This window comes from Aethalodelphis obliquidens, unplaced genomic scaffold (assembly GCF_003676395.1).
Source record: "Aethalodelphis obliquidens isolate GAN/ISIS:26980383/991018 unplaced genomic scaffold, ASM367639v1 scaffold3, whole genome shotgun sequence".
Classification (NCBI taxonomy): Eukaryota; Metazoa; Chordata; class Mammalia; order Artiodactyla; family Delphinidae; genus Aethalodelphis; species Aethalodelphis obliquidens.
In genome coordinates this window covers 1,709,236-1,727,631 of record NW_020837947.1, presented here as the reverse complement: position 1 = coordinate 1,727,631, position 18,396 = coordinate 1,709,236, and the positions used below count along the sequence as shown (strand labels likewise).

At 50.2% G+C, this 18,396-nt stretch overlaps 1 protein-coding gene across 14 annotated transcripts in view; it reads left to right on the top strand.

Annotated features, from left to right (window-relative positions):
• AFDN (afadin, adherens junction formation factor) overlaps nt 1-18,396 on the top strand; it is a 98,030-nt gene that overhangs the window by 60,461 nt on the left and 19,173 nt on the right. For all 14 annotated transcript variants that reach the window (XM_027081207.1, XM_027081217.1, XM_027081246.1 and 11 more), the window contains 7 exons: nt 1,025-1,111; nt 13,273-13,338; nt 13,529-13,602; nt 13,977-14,095; nt 15,523-15,717; nt 16,302-16,393; nt 16,724-16,909. In XM_027081207.1, the coding sequence (XP_026937008.1) occupies nt 1,025-1,111; nt 13,273-13,338; nt 13,529-13,602; nt 13,977-14,095; nt 15,523-15,717; nt 16,302-16,393; nt 16,724-16,909 (819 nt within the window). The remainder of the gene's footprint in view (nt 1-1,024; nt 1,112-13,272; nt 13,339-13,528; nt 13,603-13,976; nt 14,096-15,522; nt 15,718-16,301; nt 16,394-16,723; nt 16,910-18,396) is intronic.

The window sequence follows — 18,396 nt, the reverse complement described above, 5'->3', positions numbered from 1 at the left end:
GTACCGATACAGTGAATGTGCCGCTAATACTCTTTACTAGCTGTTGTTTAGCTCATAGCAAGTAACAGCAGCAGCAATTTCTAATTCCCAGACATCATAGAAAAACAAGTGCCTTAGATGGAATCACTGATTCTTTTCAACTTTCTAGTTTATTCATGGATCCCTGAGAAGATTTCAGGTCTTGATATTTTAAAAAGCTTTGTCACCTAATCTTATTTATTTCCCTTAAAATATTATCATCCAGACTTTGGTTCTGAATTAACAAGCCATGTGTACAGTCACCACTTCTTGGCCACGTGCCTGCATACTTACGTGTTTAACTGATTAAATTCTGTCAGTGTGGGCCCTGGGAGTCTCTTCTTTACTTTTGTTGGCTCTTTCACGTGCGGTAGGACATGTACAGGACATGGAACTTCAGTGGCTAATTTTACTTGCTCATTTGTTGGTGGATCTGTTCAAAAACTGGCCTGTCTCATTGGTCGGTAACTTATTCCCCAGCCACGGGCTTCACAGAATCATGCAGAACTTTGGGTCCCACTGTCTGAAGCCTGTGGCTGCTGTATTTTTGCTGTTGAATTTTCTTAAGAGACAGAGATGTGAGATCATCTTTGTCGTCACTGTTTTTGCAGTCCTCCCCATAAACAGTGTAAAGTAAGTGTAAATTTCTTTTTTAAAAAACACCTAGTAATTGGCGCTGAAAGATAATAAAGTAAAAATTTAATTTTATGATCAGGTTTTTCTCATGCGATAGTAATGCAAGGTTAGTTTTATTTTATAAATTAAGTTCTTTAGATAACATTTAAATAGCATCTGTGATGATTCATCTTTAAGGCTCTGGAGTCAAGACTATTGGTATTTACTTTTCCAGGTCACTCCAGGAGGAGTATCTGTGTTCGTTGATTTTTACTGTTTCCTTTTCCACTCTCCGTTGGTTTCCTCTCCCCACTACCGGAGAGAAAACGAGTGACCGAGTGGCGGTCCTTGCGTTTCAGGCCTGTGGTAAAGTTCTGTTTCCATCTCTTAGGCTCAGCCTCTGAGGAAAGAACCGGAAGTAATCACGGTGACCCTCAAAAAGCAGAACGGGATGGGCCTCAGCATTGTCGCAGCAAAGGTAGGACGGCACAGGTGGTGGCCGGGCTGCCAGCCTTCATTCTTGAGGCCTTGGACCAGCAGCTGTCGGGGCCGAGCTGCGCGTCCAGTTCTGCGTCTGGGAGGGGGCGAAGGCGTGGGAATGGAGCCCCGGGCTCGCTGCGTTCCCGGGGTGACTACTCCGCGGACGGGTCAGGGTGCGAGCTCCCCAAGCTGGGCAGGTGGTGCTCCCGGGGAGCCAGGGCGGGAGGGACCCGACACCCTGCTCCCGTGTCCGTGTGCAGCGGGCCCCCGGGTCCCTGGCCCCCCGCTGGCTGCAGCTCCTGGCAGCAGGGGTCCTAGAGGCCGCGAGCCGCGTGCACGCGCCACACGGGCACTGCAGCAAGGGAGCACCGCACGGCACGGCCCTGTCTGGGGAGAGCGGAGGGGAAAGAGGGCCTTCGCTCATTTTGAAGACTCTCCGTTGACAGGTGGGGTGTTCTGTTTCTCAGAGAAACGAAAGGGTTTGGAAGGAAGAAGGGACATGGTGCAACCGAGATTGTAGGGCCTTGGTGTGCAGGAGGCAGTACAGCGCCGGGACTAAAGCAGCCAGAGGGCCTTGGTGTGCAGGAGGCAGCACAGCGCCGGGACTGAAGCAGCCAGAGGAGCTGAGCCTCTGCATTAGCACGTGGAAGGCAGGTGTGGTCTGGGACACAGCATCACCTGGGCTCACCCAAGGAGGCCAAGGAGCCAGGCCAGAGCCTCGCAGGCCAGGACTCACGCTCACCCCTTCCAATGCGGTCCGGCTCGTGGGCCATGTTTCCCGCCTGTCGTGATCAGGTGGGCCCACAGCTCAGAACGCTGGGGGATGTGAGCGGGAAGGTACAGGCCGCAGACTGTTCTCCTCTTTGCTCAGCGAGTCAAATGCCCATTTTCAGGGCGGGAAAAAAGTTATTAGGATAAAAATTACCCCACCATACTCCAGTATACAGGAAAAATGTAACGCCCGCATTTTCTGATTTTTACATGTATATATGTATATAAAAATCTTATTTCAGATACGTGTCTTACTTGAGATTTGAAATTCTCCTGATCTCTTTCAGTACAAAGCTACCTGTCTTCTGTAGGTTTAAGTAGGATCTACTTAAGTGTCTCTGGGCCCTTCCCTCTGGCCCGAGTCCTGAGTGTAGCGAACAGTGAGGCACTGCGTGAGCGCCCCCCAAACCCCCTCTGGCCGGCCTCTGGCCTCGCCCGGCTGCCAGGTGTCCGTGGGCAGCTAGGACAAGGAGCCAGGCTGGCAGTCGCCGTCCAGCCTTGTCCCCGTGCCTGCGGTTGCCGGCGAGAGGCAGGAGCGAAGGGCGCTAGCCCCAGGGCTCCGCCGCGCCAGGTGCGTGGCCGGGGTCGGTGAAGAGCAGCCGCAGGAAGCCCTCTCCCTGCCAGCGCGGAGTCGGGGTCAGCGAAGGCCCCCGAGGAGATGCCTCGTGCGCTGGACCTCGGAGGGTGAGCCGTGAAACCTGGCGGAGGGGCGGGCACAGGCTTTGCGGCCCCGGGGCCAGCGCGCGGAGGCAAGGGGAGCCCTTGGAGGCGGCCCGAGAGCAGGCGAGGCCGGACGCCGGGCAGCAGGGTCTGCAGGCCCCCGTGGGGCCCAGGCGGGCAGACGCTCCGCTCCGCGGGCGTGTGGTCACAGCGGGAAAGCGGGCAGGGCAGTGGTCAGTGAGGCGTGTGGCCGGGTCCCCAGGACGCTGATTCCAAGAAGCCCGAGGGCTTGCTGCAGTTCAGGCTTTAGAGGGAGTAGCCACTGAAGGGCTCACGTAAGACGTGGTGGCGTCAGAGTGCAGTCCTGAGAGTTTATTCCTCCTGCCTTGGAGAGCGTGGTCCGGGGGGCTCAGAAGTGCAGCCAGGGGCTAGTGAGGGAGCTACGCCTGGTTTTGCAAGTGGGAGGAGTGTCCGCTCAGCGGGGGAAGGAGGTGGCGGCGGAGACGGAGGCCGGGCAGCCGCGGCAGCACGTTTACTTGTGGACCAGTGTGGCGTCGCTGGGACAGACACCCCTGCAGGCAGCCGGGCCCCAGCGCGTCCGCCGCTGCAGGGCTGCCAGCTTCCGGTGCGCCTGCCGGGCCCCGGCGTGTCCGCCGCTGCAGGGCTGCCAGCTTCCGGTGCATCTTGGGCGCTGATGTGTATTCGTTGAATGGCAGCTTTCACCTTGGCTGTTGAACGGGGTGTGTGTAGTGAGTGGAAGAGAGAAATATCAGTGTATCCCGGGTCTGTCTTCAGCAGCTGGGCGTGTGGGCGTGTTTACTGAAGGTGGAGCTCCTGAAAAGGAGCACGTTTTGGCAGGGAGAGAATCGAGAGCTCAGTTTTGAGCGTGTTAGACTTGAGAGCTGGGTGGATGCCTGTTGAGCTGGGCAAGCGAGCACGTTATCGCATGCATCGCCGGATACCCGAGTGTGGAACTCGGAGGGAGGGTCAGAGGCATAGGGTGCTCTAAGGGGGTAAGAGCAAGCTCTAGTAACCAGATGGCGTGCCGCTTTCAGGCATGAAAAAGTGTGTCAATGTCTGTTCTTACAATGAGACACGACTCCAGCAGTTCACCTGTGGACTCCATGGCTTTTTCTCCAGCAGAGCTGTAGTCTGTCTGGTGCTCACAAAGGAATGTTGAGCAGGAGTGAACAAGTCCTGTGATGGGCCCACGTTGCTGAAACACCGCTCTGTGCCTGATGCCCGGCTAGGGCAGTGTCAGCCCTCATGACAGCGCAGGTGGCCTCGGGAGAGTCCAAGGCCATGCGGCGAGCGCGGGCAGCCGGGGTGCTCGCAGAGCTCTGCGTCCTCCGTGGTGGGCGCCCGGAGCAGAGCGCTTCCCGCCACACGCTCAGCGTGCCCGCACCTCGAGTCTCGGGGAGAGGAGCCTGTGGGGCGTTTCCAGCTGGTCCCTGAGGATCACACAGTGCCGTCACCTGTCATCTTGTTCTTGTTAAGCACAGAAGAGCCCGCAGGCCGCCGTGTTGAATTTTACCCCTGTCACCCTTGCTTGCGTCTGTGTGATTTGGTCTTTTCCGTGAGCTCCTGCGGCCTTTGTGTTCGGCTCCGTTCTTCTTTACTTCTTCCTAATTAGCATGTGGCCTCGCGGCCGTGAGCCTGGGCAGGGTTCTGATGTCAGCCCGCCGACGCCCCTTCCAGGCTGCGGCTGTTTTATGGGATCCAGATGCCTTGGAACCGTCGTGCGCTGTCCACTCTGTGAAACCCTGCTTTGGGGACGTTTGGGGCGCTACTTCTCACTCAGCTGAGGGCCGGCACAGTGCTTCCTGTTTAATTTGGATTTTTTAAATAGCAACCGTTCCCTCCTTTTTATTTTTCTAGGTCTTTTTAAAGTTTAATAAAGTACAAAGTAAATGAAACTCTGAGCTTGCCCGGTTACGTAAGAGTCCGAGTGTTGCATCGGTCTGGCTGCAGTTGCTCAATGCCGTCCGGGTTGTGGCGTCCAGCTCAGCTTCGTGGTGGCGAGCCTTGAGAGGCCAGCTGTGTGCCGCTGTTGCCACCGGGGGAAGTAGACAGTTGTGTTTCAGCTGGAGAAGCTGGTGCGCCCGAGAGGCCAAAATGTGGCTCTCTGTTGTCGGAAGAGCAGAGTCTGTGGTGAGTCTCTTCGGGGCCGTGGTGGACGCGGATGTTCTCTTTAGAGGCTGCTTTCCCTCCAGGGTAACGTGCTTCAACCTGTCCGGGGTTCACTCGCCCGTGCAGCAGCCGTGTAAGGGAGCTCGTGATTACACACCCAGATGTTTACTGCTCTGTAGCTGAGCACTATGGATTCCTGAGGTTCGTGAAGCTCTAAGGCTTCTGTGTACTTTTTATACAAGAAAAACCATTAATCTACTCCTGCCGGTTGTAGTATAGTGAAAGTTGCTTGAAACAGTGGAAGCTGCTGCTGTAGAATTTGCCAAGGACATGCAGGAATCTCCACAATGCAACTTCTTCTGGGCCGCTTTAGGTGCTTTTTACTGCAGGCTTTCTCCAAAACCTGGTTTTTCTAAAAGTGAGCATAAAAGTGACAATTTGAAAGGTACTTAGGATATTTTACTATTTTATTTAAAAATGAATGGTTAATTGAATCTTAGTTTGTGCTTTGACTATATACGGTTTTTAAGGTTTTAAATCTTAGCTTAAAACACAAAATAAAATTCCTGTGCCTTAAAAAGGAGAGGCTAAAAGCAGTGTTTATTGATCATACTGCCTTTCACCACTTACAAAGCGAGTGTGAACTACAGTTTAGTCCTTTAAGGAATTTGAGACCTTCACCCTTGTGTTCCTTAGTGACCTTATTGGGACCAGGTGGGAAAGACCTAGTCAAAGAAATGGGTTGGGAAATTCTCAGTTCCCTTTTAAGAGCAATTCCAAAGTACCAGGTGACTGCAGTTTCTCCCGTGGACATGCCGGGAATAACTTTCCGTTAAGTCGTGCGAAACGACCGGGTGCCCTGCGTGGCTGTTGGCTTATGAATCTGGAAACAATGCTTTCTATTTCTGTCCTAATAGTAAATTATATAGAAGAACAATGTTTTATCTATACATTTACGGTAGTGGCCTACGTGCAAAGTTCTTGGGTCCACTGAAATAACTGAATTCAATTACAATATTAAAATAATGTAAAGCAGAGCCCTCTTTTCACGTGGTGGTTGGTACACGTAGAGAATGACGGTATTTGTAGGGTCCCCGGGTGGAGGGATTGGCTGTGGAGCAGCCCAGTCTGGCGAGGCCCAGACAGCCCCGGGGCACCTGCCTGAGCCGTGCAGGAACCGACGGGTCACCTTCCTTGTCTCACTCTTGAGCCACAGACGCTCTGAGGCTCCTGGGGAAGCTGCCCCTTCGCCCTGGAGAACCCTCCTCGCGCCCTGGAGAACGCTCCTTGCACCCTGGGTCGTGCGCCCACGCTTCCGGGCTCCAAGGCCTCCTGCAGCCCATCTGTAGGGCCCAGTTCAGAATCAGTGTGGTTTGCTTCCTTTACTTTACGGAGAGTGAAAAGATAGATGACACAGTGTTGTTTGTTTGTGCTTTATGCAAACGGTAGAAGATGGGCAGAGCTGACCCTGGAGCGTGCGTCTCTGGCAGAAAGGGCACTTACCACGCCAGTGCCGTCCAGGCTGCTAGGGTGGAGAGTGTCTCAGGTATGAGTTTGAAAACTGATTGTTTCAGAACTAAGGTAATGGCTACCAAAAAGAGAGAGCCTGACAATGTTTTAAAAACTCTAGTCTGAATTTTAGTAGTTTATGAATCAGAACTCTTGTCTGACTAGAACTAAAGCAGCTCCGAACACTGAGGAAGGGGCGGGTGGGCAGAGCATTGTACTGAATCTGCCTGATGAGTTTTAAATACTCCTGGCTCTCAGGTCAGCCCAGCCCACTGATTGTTTGAAAGCCTTTCGCGAGGGTGCAGGCTGTTTCCACGCCGGGAACAATAGGCTGAACCCATGCTGCTGTGGCTGGCCAGTCTGTCTTCCTCCTGCTGCTGCCTTTTTTTTTTTTTTCGGCGGGGCAGGGGATTGTGTTTTAATGATGTTTTTATGCTGTAACTCATATCACACTCCCACACACTCAGACGTTGCAGCTGGAATGTTTGAAGCGGGGTTCCTTCTGATTGAGTCTCTCTGAGCGGGAGGTGAGAGCACCTGTGCTTCAGTCTTTCCCAAGGTGCCTTAGAAGATTTAGAGCAAACAAGATATTTAGGAGCAGCCTTTTCTAAACTTGTAGCCGGTTCTCATCGGATACATCAGGCAGCTGACTGACAGGTGCGTGTTTCTTTAGTTCTGGGGAAAGCGCAGTGCGGCTTCTGCTGTCTGTCGTTCTGTTTGGGCATCATTTTTGTCAGCTGACCGCCGTTCTCTCGTGTACCTATTCTGCAGGTAAATTCCAGGTGTGGTGTTGCTTCACCCCCTTCAACCTCTGCCCTTTCCTTCTCTCCTCCTCCTCTCAGACTCCTTCTCCTCAAGCCTCCTTCTCTCCCTTTTAAGGGAAAGGAAACAGCTCCAGGATGCACTTTAAGGTTAAATACTGAGACCACACAGGAGTGACCTTTGTTATTTCACTTTAACTGCTTTTTTCAGGACTGAGGATCTAGCCCTCTGCCTTCTTTTGTGCCCCTGGCTAGTGTGTGTGGTCCCCATTCTCTAACCTCCCGAAAATTACATTAAAGGCCACAAATGCCAAACAGCTCGAGTGCTGTACTGCGTGTTACCCTCATCAGTGCCTCTGGAAGGGAAAGTGTGGTTTTGATTTTTTTAAATGGACTTTTAATATTTAATTCCAAAGTTGTGTCTAGTGAAATCCGTAATTCCTGATGCCTTTGGAACACATCACTGCTTCCCAGAAGGCAGTTTTTAAAAAGGAATTTGATTTGTCAGGTGAGGAATGGATAGTTCCAAATGGTTATGCTTATTCTGTTCATTTTAATTTTACAAATAACATGGACCAAAAATACAATAATATCTTTTCAAATGCCGGTTTAGACAACTTTAGGCAAGTAATTCTTAAAATACTTTATATATTTACTTATTATACTGTGGTTCTCTTCTCATCGTTGGAAATCAGGGTGTGTAATGTTAGCGTATATATTGTGTTGCAGTTAGACCTTGTTTTTACACAGTTATCTGCATAATTATAGATTATTGCTAGTATCTTTGGTTACTAATAACATAGATATGCCATGAAAAGCTTATAGTTTTAGAGCAGTGATGTCCAATAGAAATAGAATACGTGGGCCGTGTAGGTAATTCAGAATCTTCTATTAGCTACATTTAAAAAAATAAAAGAATCTGGAATTAACTTTAATAGTGTGTCTTCTTTTATGTAGTTATGATTTCAACGTGTAGTCATATCAGTCGTTAGTGAGACATTTTAGATTCTTCTTTTGCACACTCAGTCTTTGAAGTTGGGTGCGCTTTGCACTGAGCTACACATTTCGGTCTGGACGAGCGGCATCCCAGCGCCCAGCAGCCCCTGGACCTCGTGGCTGCCGTGCCAGACACGCCTAACGTGCCTTCACCAGCGAGCGTCTGGAAAGCTCTCTGCGTATATTCCTCTTGTTGGCCTTTGGTCAGTGCTTAGGCCCCTCATCTTTACGTTCTTCTAATGACAGATGTGATGCCTTGATACGTAGCAGCAAAAAGGTATAACTTGTGGACTCCGTTTTCATTTCTTAATTAGAGAAGTAGAATTACCATAAAATGAATTTTAATTTTGGGCGTATGTAAATAAAAGAGGAACTTAATAGAATTTGTCGAGTAAGTTTTTTTAAAGTTCAGTCTTACTGGGCTAGTGTGTGCATTATTGTGTAGAAATGAGACATAAGTGGTTTAATATTTCTGGAATTAATAAATTTTGCTTTATTCATTTTTTTTATCATAGTCTATAACGTTTTTATTTTTATTCAGATGAAATGGGGTGGGAGGCAGAGCGCTCTGTAATGTTAAGGAACGATTACGTCTTTTCCAAGAGCTGACCTGTTCCCAGTACAGATGGTAGTGGGTAGGGACCCACACAGCTCACCAGCTCCCCGTCTCCCCAGTCACGGGGGCCCTTCCAGCCAGGGCTGCTCTGGCCAGAGTGAGGCCTTGGATCACCTCAGTGTTGCTCAAAGATTGCGGTCTTTGGGTGGAAAGTAACTGTCCATGGCGATTTTATAGAGAGAGAGAGGGAGAGAGAGAGAGTGTAAGAAATTCCTTAGAGTTCTTTCATCTCCAGGTGGTATATTCATCTTTGATTTTGTTTTTCTAAAGTAGTTACCGGTGAAACTGTAATTTATCTGTACAGCAGTTGCATTTACAGATTTTTATGGCCAGTTTATAGTCATGAGCTACCCACGAAGTACAGATAAGATTCAGATAAGGAGAGATGGGAGAGATCCAGCCTGGAAAGAGGGAAGGGCCTCCCCGTAGAGACAGGCAGTCTGCAGAAAGGGACACGCTGACAGACGTGTAGGCAGAGTGCTCTGTTAAGTAAGGAATATTCACTAGGTAAATAGTGCGAGGTTGAGACCACATTTGGAAGATTCAAATGCCAACCAAAGTTTGGATACCTGTTAGAGCAGCGGTCCCCAACCTTTTTGGCACCAGGGACCGGTTTCGTGGCAGACAGTTTTTCCACGGACTGGGGGGGTGGCCCAGGCGGTGATGTGAGCGGTGGGGGTGGATCAGAGCAATGGGGGGATCCGGAGCGGATTATGAAGCTTCCCTCGCTCGCCCGCAGCTCACCTCCTGCTGTGCGGCCCGGCCGTTGGGGACCCCTGTCTTCGAATATTACTTATGTATCTCCCTACCCCCAAGAGTCTTTTTAAAAGATCATCTTTTATCATGGTGCTTTGTTGATGACTTTTAACTAAAGTCAGTTTTTATGACGAACCTTCAGTAGAGCTTTTAGATGCTCGTGGTCTTCTGAATTGAGGTCTCTAATAATCATGACCTCTCGTTTCTTCCTTGTGACAAGGAAGCATAAATTGAACTTACTTGGAACTAAAAGGAGCGGCTGTGACTTAGAATTTAGGTAACTTCCCGTCATGCGAGGCAGTAAGTCCAGCAGTTCTTCAGCGCCGTGCCTTCCTCGTCACCTGCTGCCTGACAGCGGTGGGTCCGAGTGTCTCAGAAATGCTTGAGGTTTCTAACTTTTTACACCAGTAGCTCCGCAGTGCTGTGTTGCCAGCTCCCAGATAACGCACATATCAGCTGCTTCTTAGCCTGCCAACGTATTCATTCAGTAAGATTCTGGATTTCCCCAGAGAGGGTTTTTAAAATAAGGAGTTGACCCTGTTGTTGTAGCCTGACTGCAGGGATTTTGGGAAGCGGCCCTGGCAGGGAGCTAGGGGAGGAGCCGCCTGTAACCGTCTGAGGGAACACAGGAAATCCCATGGGAACGTGAGCCAGCGAGAGGTCGCATCCTGCCTGGCCTTGGCAGGGTGAGCGGGCCGGCAGGTGGGCCTAGGGGTCCAGTGATAAAAGGACTTTGGCAGAGCCGTTGCATCCGAAAGTCGTTGTGTGGTGAGAACAGCATAAATGAAAGCAAGGACCTGGCAGCCGGGGGTGGGAGGGGGCATGTGCAGGGCAATCAGGTGGGCGTGGTGTGCTCGAACTTGAACTTGGGCGCCCACTGACAGATAGCTGGTGACCTGTTGGGTCAGGAGAGCTTTGTTGGAGGCGTGCGCTTCTGGAAGGGGAATTTTGTGAGGCAGGTTGGATAGAGGGGGCCAGCGGGCGAGTCATAAGGAGAGTTTTCCTCATTTTGCCAGAATTTTTCTGAAATTTATAATGTAAACTAATGCTTGTTTAAAGATGTGACTTCAATAAAAAAAAAATTTTAAATGATGCTGTTAAAAATATCTATTACAGGATCGGTTACTTGAATACTTAGAACTTAGACTTATTAAATTTCGTATTGCATGTAACGCGTAATAAATTATCTGTTTAAAAACATGAGGCTTTGGGGTTGTTTCCGTGCTACTTGCAGCTCATGTGGAGTCTGCTGAATTCAAGCCTGCGTATTAGTTGTCTAAAATACAGGGCGGTCGTGAGATCCTAGAGCCCGGTAGTTACCCGCAGGCGTGTGATTACTGGTCTAAAGGAAGAGGTTGAAGACAGGAAGTAATAATGTAGTGAAGCTACAGTTTATCGTGGACGTGCAGCCGGGGCACCTTCCTGGAGGGAAAGCTGTGACTAACGGAGGCCCTGACGGGTATGCGGCGAAGAGCGCGTTTGCGAGTTCTTGGTTTATCCAGAGGAAGCAGAACAGCATTTTCATGGTTTTCTTGTACTTTCTATTTTGTGACTTTAAAAAGATTAAAGTTTTCTTATCACTTTAATTTGTCCAAATAAATGAGATTTTTTTCTTTATTAATAATAACCTTTCATACCAGAAATGGGGAGGGGGGCTTGGTTCAGTGTTCTAAAATATCCAAATATGTATTTGGTATTTTGTTTACATCAGTTACTAAAAATACTGTCTTACTGGTATTACTGCTAGAGATTTCTTTTGTCAAAGGTAGTAGTGATTGACTATCTTATTAAAAGTACAATTTTTATTATCTAAATTACAAGGACAGTATTGCATTCCCAAAAAATAATGCTTGTGAAAATGTAGTGTGTCCATTCACACTAAAAACTGGGATTTTGAAGTTTAATAGTCAGTCAAATAGAGAGCAGAAGAAAAAAGTAACTATGCTTTTAGAACCTTTCCCCCAAACGCTGGCCTTGTTACAAGGAAATAATCACGCAGCGTTTGCAGAAAAAGATAAAGAGGGATTTTCAGTACCCCAGTCAGAAATATTATCTGACATCCGCAAAGAAACCTACTCTAGAATATGAGCTCCTTTGGGGGTGGGGACGTGGGGAGGTGTCTGTTTTGTTCATTCACGTACCCAGAGAGCTTAGGGTGGTACAGGCATTCAGTGACTATTTGCGGAATGAATGCAGCTGTTATTCAAACAGCCCAATTAGGTAATTAATCATAGATTACATCGAAGTATAGAATGTTATTTGAAGGAGTCATTTAATTAGGTAATATAGGAGGGGTGCCCACTTTAACAGATGGGGCAGGGGGGGCTGCCCTAGAAGTAGTGTCCCACGGATCATCTTAGGCCTCAGGTTCAAGGAAACCATATTGGCACAAGGGAAGTCAGATGAAAGCTGTACTTATTGCTTTTTTGCTAAGCGATAGGCTAAAATTCAGAAAGTTCCCGTTTATTGAGTGACTATATATACATATATGTACACACACGTGTGTGTGTGAAATTTCAAATGTACGCAGAAAAGTACAGTATTTCCCCAGTATCCCAGTAATTTTTTACGTGAGGCAGCAGGGCCAGCTGAGTCCTCGGGGCATGTGGTTGGGTGTCTGGACCGGGCAGGAGACGTGTAATGAGGCAGGGTGGTGGATGTCGACGTATAGACAGACAGAAGCGGAGAGGGGTCTTGAGGGGAACAGTCGGGAAACCTCAGCCAGAGGGTCAGGAGCTGCTGAGGAGAAAACGGATTTTACTTACCGTGGGTAGAGCTTTTGTAGAATCAGCTCCCAGATAATGTAACCCCCGGAAGCCTGGAGTGGAGCTGTTGTGTTGAGGCAGTGTGTATGGTCTTCAGAAAGAGGTAAGTGGGAGGTGCTCTTAGGCTCACAAAACGGCACCCCTGCTGGGTTTTCCCTGAGGCGGGAGGTTGGGCAGACTGCCCTCTTTTACCCTGTTCTGTCAACTAAAGGGAAAAATAAGTTTTCAAGTGGAAATTTGGGAGTTCCAGAGTGTTGTAGAAAATTGGTGTCAATTAAGTCATTGGTTGAACTATCTTTATACCTTTCTGTGATACCTTATGTTTTTGCTTTTGTGATACAATATTTCATAAGTACTGAGGTTCGAGCTGAGAAATACGTTCTCGGTTGTAGAATATTGGTAGTGACATCCAAATGACGTTTCATACGTATGAATGCTTCCTTTGGTGGCCCTAATAAATTATCTGAAATTCAGATGTTACGTTGGAGTTGTAACGTCCAAATAGAACACTGGCGATTCTGTAAGGCAATTGTATCTGTTTCTTCCATCCGCCTCACAGAGGTTCCTCGCCCGTCCGTGATGTAGCGTGCAGTGAAGCTAGTGCACGCGCGCGGGCTGCGCGGGCTGGTGCTTGTAGTTCAGGACTTCCTTAGGGTTACAATGCGTGATCCTTAAATTGCAGCAGTGTAGAGTATTTTCTGCATAATTGTCTCTCCCCAAGTCCCTCTTCTTGTTTGCCACAAGAAGGTTTTCCTTGTTTTAGATTTTAAACTTTACGGGTGTAAGGGGAGGTGGGTAAGCTTTGGAACGCAGAAACCCTCTGGTGAGCTGCTCTTGTATCGAGGTGAGCAGCAGTGCTTGCTGCGAGCGTGGCCCACGTACACTTGTACCGCCAGGACTCACCTCTGCCTGCAGGACTGCAGGTCGGTCGTGGTCACCTCGCCAGCTGGCTGGTGATTGACTGATTTTTCAGAAGTAGTTTTTCTTAATTTGGAAAGACAAAGTGGGTGCATTTCCTGTTAGTTTCTTTATATTTACCGGAGTGTTGATTCTATTAATATAGTTTTCGCAATTCTAATTTTCATGTAAAAACAATAGCTGAGACTTTACTTACAGTCATCTGTATGCATGTTTTATTTTTACGTTTCTTACTGTGTATTTTCAGTACGGTGTTTTCCACCTTGTTTTTGTTTAGGGTGCTGGTCAAGACAAACTTGGAATCTACGTCAAGTCTGTTGTAAAAGGAGGTGCTGCTGACGTGGTGGGTATGACTCTTAAAGCGGCCAGCTCTCAGTGCGCCGTGTGTTTAACAGACGACATGCGATGTTCCGGCTGTTTTAGCCTGTGGAAAACCCAAGTCTGAGCGTACTTACCGTTGGCTTCCTCTCCCCCCTTCTCCCTCTGCTGTCCCCCCCTCCTCTCCTGTCCGCATGCCTTCCGGGTGTGTCCAGGACGGGCGGCTGGCTGCAGGTGACCAGCTCCTCAGCGTGGATGGACGGAGTCTGGTAGGACTCTCTCAAGAAAGGTATCGTTTCTTTATCTGTTTAAAGCTTAAGAAGAGCACTTTTTAGGGATATTTCATATTAAATTTTGGAATTGGAAGACGAAAAACCATGCTAAAAACTATGCCCTTCCTCTCTAAGTGTAAAAGTCTTAGTGTACATGAAAATTATGTATTTTAGTCTGAATACGTTTCTTTGACTCTTAGCACTTGCTGAAGTTTCTGGAAGTCATCTACTGTTCTTATTGATAGTCAGAGGGAGGGAGTCTGTCAGAACTTGACTCAGGCTGGCGGGTGAGGCCGGCGGGCGTGCTGGCCTCGCCCTGACCGCAAGCTGCCGTGGGGACAGGACGGGTGCCTGAATCACTTCTCTTACAGCCGTGATGCTCTCTTCCCAGGGCAGCAGAACTGATGACAAGGACAAGCTCCGTGGTGACGCTGGAAGTAGCAAAGCAAGGAGCCATTTATCACGGTCTCGCTACCCTGCTCAATCAGCCGTCGCCCATGATGCAGAGAAGTAAGGACTGCGGGTCGCCGCCGCCCCCACTGACTGCTGCCAGTCGTAGCTCATGCTTACTGATCACCTGCCGTGTGCCAGGCTTTTTCCAGTCGTGGCCTCGTCTAATACTCACAGACCCTGTGGAATAGGCCCTGTTGTCGTTACTACCCCGGTTTTAAAGAAAGACGCGAGGCTGAGCGCGGTGCCCAGGATTACTAGATCATGGGCTGCGGGGGCCAGTCGCGCTATGGTGGTGGTAGTTTATTAGGGCCCCCCCCCCGGCAAGAGCCACTGACAACGTGCACACGCCTGGTGACTGCAGGGGACCCCGCACGTTCCACATGCCAGCGGCACTCGGGGCACTTGGTCGGTAGTAAGTGGAGGAATGACTTTTCATCTTTGACAGACAAACACACGCGGGATATAAAGCCTTCAAAGAACAAGTAGAATCCTCTCCCGAAGGAATGTTTACACGCGTGTGTATGAATAGTTGTTTCAGTCTTGCATGCTCTGAGATGGGGCATGACTGTTATGTAGAGAGTTCACTTTAACTAAAAAGCTCAGTTTTTGAATGAGTAATTTGTTGGTGGGAACCGTGGTTTTGTAGTACATCAAAAACCTCAGAATAAAATCAGTATAAATGTGGGGCTTTGTAAAGAATTAGCTGAGAAACCAGGGGAAAACCATGATGATGCCCATTGTCTGTGAAATCCCCACATACTTTGTACGTCCTTGGCTGGCTGTGTACATCCCCAGAGCCGGTGCCCTGGGTGAGCCCGGAGCCCATGCCTGGTAGTGACTGCAGCCGAAGCGCTGAGAGCCTGGAAGACAGACACAGGCCTCCACACGGCACTGTGGTTGTGCTTTTTTCATGACATGGTGCTTAACATATGGTTGTCTGATGCCTTAGTTTATAGTCATTTGAAAGAAGCAGACTAGGTGATGAGTTTAGGACCAACGGGGGAAACTGTTGGAATAAATAATAGGTCAGGGCCGTGGAGTGAGAGGACAGGAAAGCTAGAAAGTAAAGAGTGAGTAATCACAGCAGTGACACAGCGGTTCCCGATGAGGACAGCAACCCTGGGTGACTAAAGGAATTAATACACGTTTTAAAAACTGAGGGAAGCGAGTTGATGTTTCAGCCAGAAGAGTCACTTTAACAGTAATCCTGTTGCCTAAGCAGGTACGCTAGTGAGAAAATGAGCTTTGAAGGAGTAGTTTCTCTCGTCAGTGACCCTTAAATGTTGCTTCCTTTGAAAACTGCCTAGAGATTCTTCAGAAAGATTTTACTTTTATATAAAAATCCCCTCATTTCTTCTGGTAAAAACAGATTCTTACTCGTGGAGTTTTCAGTATTTGTAGCTTCACCTTTCCTTTAAGACTAAACGGTGTTTCAGATAAGATCTTGAACAAAGGAACAGATCTTGAAGGTGTTTTGATTTCAGTTTCAGATCGTCGTGGATCAGGTAAACCCCGACCAAAGAGTGAGGGTTTTGAGCTCTATAACAATTCAGCTCAAAACGGGTCCCCGGAGAGCCCTCAGATGCCTTGGGCAGAATACAGCGAACCAAAGAAGCTGCCTGGCGACGACAGGCTGATGAAAAACAGGGCTGACCACCGCTCCAGCCCCAACGTCGCAAGTAAGAGGAGCCTCGCGGCCCTTCTCCCGTCGAGACGCGCGCCCCGCCACGTGCCCGCTCACAGCCAGAGGGAGGAGGGCGCCCCGGCTTTGCTGCGCATTAAAAGACCATTATTACCTGCGTAGATTAGCCAGCTGGGATGTGTTTTTCATGAAAGATGCTACAGCTAAGGTGCTAACAGGAAGTAAAAACTAGTCCGGGAACTTCGATTCCTGGATGCTCCGGGCAGGTACACTGATGAGGGGGGAGCACAGGTTGCTGGATGCCCCGTGGGGCAGCAGACAGTCTTCATGGTGTTAAAGGGTTGTCAGCAGGAAGCAGCAGCTTCCTGGGAGGAGACATGCCCCAGATACCAGGTTCGCAGATACAGCTTCGTGGCTCCGGGCTCTTGATGATTCAGGAGGCGGGAGTGGGCGAGGTGAGCCCTCACCTCCACGCGCCTTGTTTCTGTGTCTGTGCTCTCGACACCTCGCTGGCGGCGTGCAGGTGCCCGGCGCGAGGTTACTGCCTGTAAAGAGCTCTCGCGATGTTACGTGGGGCTTGCTTATTTAACGTTAGCTTTCTTTCCTGTTTTCCACCAACAGATGAGCCCCCTAGTCCCGGCGGGAAAGGCGCCTATACCTCTGGGACAGCGGCCAAGATAACGTCCGTCTCCACTGGAAACCTCTGCGCTGAGGTCTGAGACGTGAGCACACAGATGCTCCGACAGCAGACCCTTGGGTTCCCCCAGGGGGCCTGAGTTATCTAGGAAAATATTCTCACGGTTTCTGGTTCCTGAGTGTTTGGGTTTTGAATTTTTAATATAATGGGTAAATGAGCTTTCAGTTAGTAAGTCGGGGCAAAATAAAATGTTTTTAATTATTCTCAGTCCAGGATCCGGCACTTTAAATTTTTAACACCGCTTGTAAAATACACGGACCCTGCTTTAAAAGCGGGCCTTGGAAATTGGATCGGTCCGCGGTGCGGACTGCGGAAAGCTCAGCTGCCTTCCTCTGCCCGTCTGCAGGAGCAGACCCCTCCTCCCCGAGCTGAGGCCTACCCCATCCCGACGCAGACCTACACCAGGGAGTACTTCACCTTCCCGGCCTCCAAGTCCCAGGACCGCACGGCTCCTCCTCAGGACCAGTGGCCCCGTTACGAGGAGAAGCCCCACATGCACACGGACAGCAGCCACTCCAGTACTGCAGTCCAGGTGAGCGGGGCGGGGTCCCGACACGTCCTTGGCCCTCGAGGGGACCAGCTTGCGGGAAAACGGAGGGATTTCCGGGGCACAGCTGCCGTTTTCTGCAGAGCAGCACTGCTGGTCCTCTCTTTGTTTCTCTCGGGTTTCGTGGTCACCTGAGGAAAAGAGGGCATAGGAGAGAATACTGAGCGTGAAAGGTGGTTCTCTGCTCTCTTGCTGAAGGCTTCACTAGGGCCTGTAGGCGAGGCTCACCGATCCTGGAGTGGGGCGGGGGGAAGCAGGAGGCGTCCCCGGCACTCGGCGCGCACCGGCGGCTGTTCCAAGCCCCGGGAAAGCTGAGACGGCCGTGGTCCCGCCCGTGAAGCTGAAGCTGAAGCTGGGGTGGGACGCTCACCTGGACCGTAATCACGTGAGCTGGGTTCTGAGCTGGGGGTACGAGGCCCGAGGAGGGTCGCCTCGGCAGGGGCAGCGTGAGCGAGGCCGGGAGGAGCCCCGTCTGACGGGCCGGGCACGAGTCGCCTGGCGGTTCCGTTCGCCCTGAGGCAGACCTCCTTCCGTGCATGGAGGCACGGGGGTTGGACAGCGCCAGGGACCTGCATGCCTACGGCCTGTGAGTGCTGTTTGCCTCGGCCTCCCAGCGTGGGTAATAAGCACCGGAGGAGGGCCGGGGAGCTGAAGGGCCACTTACGTGGTGGCGAAATGGCCACGAATCGGACAGGACTTACCGCGGGGGGCGAGTGGGCGCCAGCAGCGAAGTGAGGCCCTCGAGGAAGGCGAGGGGTGGCCTTGCTGTCACTGGGCTGCGAGGGCTAGCGGGCGTGTGGTCTGGACGCACCAGCTCCAAAGCTTTGGACTCGAGAAGCGCCGTCCACACGCAGCAGGCAGTCTGGCCGTGCTTTCGCGTGAGCTGCAGGTCGTGCGCCCAGCAGTCAGAGAGCTGCGCTGCTGCGCACACGGCAAAGCTGTAGAAAATGTGGGAAGTACGTGTTCCATTTTTCTAGCAGGCTGCTGGTGTTTCAAGTGATACATTTCATTTTTTTGTTCTTGGTGTGCCTTTTGAGAAAAGGGAAACAGTTTATTTTCCAGATTTGTGTCTTCAATTTCTACTCATTAATAGGGCTGGAAAGAAAACCGTTTGGCTGGGACATCATTCATAGCAGATCATTTTCTGGGGGCTTCCCTGGTGGCTCAGTGGTTGAGAATCTGCCTGCTAATGCAGGGGACATGGGTTCGAGCCCTGGTCTGGGAGGATCCCACATGCTGCGGAGCAACTAGGCCCGTGAGCCACAACTACTGAGCCTGTGCATCTGGAGCCTGTGCTCCGCAACGAGAGAGGCCGCGACAGTGAGAGGCCCGTGCACCGCGATGAAGAGTGGCCCCCACTTGCCACAACTAGAGAAAGCCCTCGCACAGAAACGAAGACCCAACACAGCCAAAAATTAATTAATTACTAAACAACTACCCCCAGCATCTTAAAAAAAAAAAATCATTTTCTG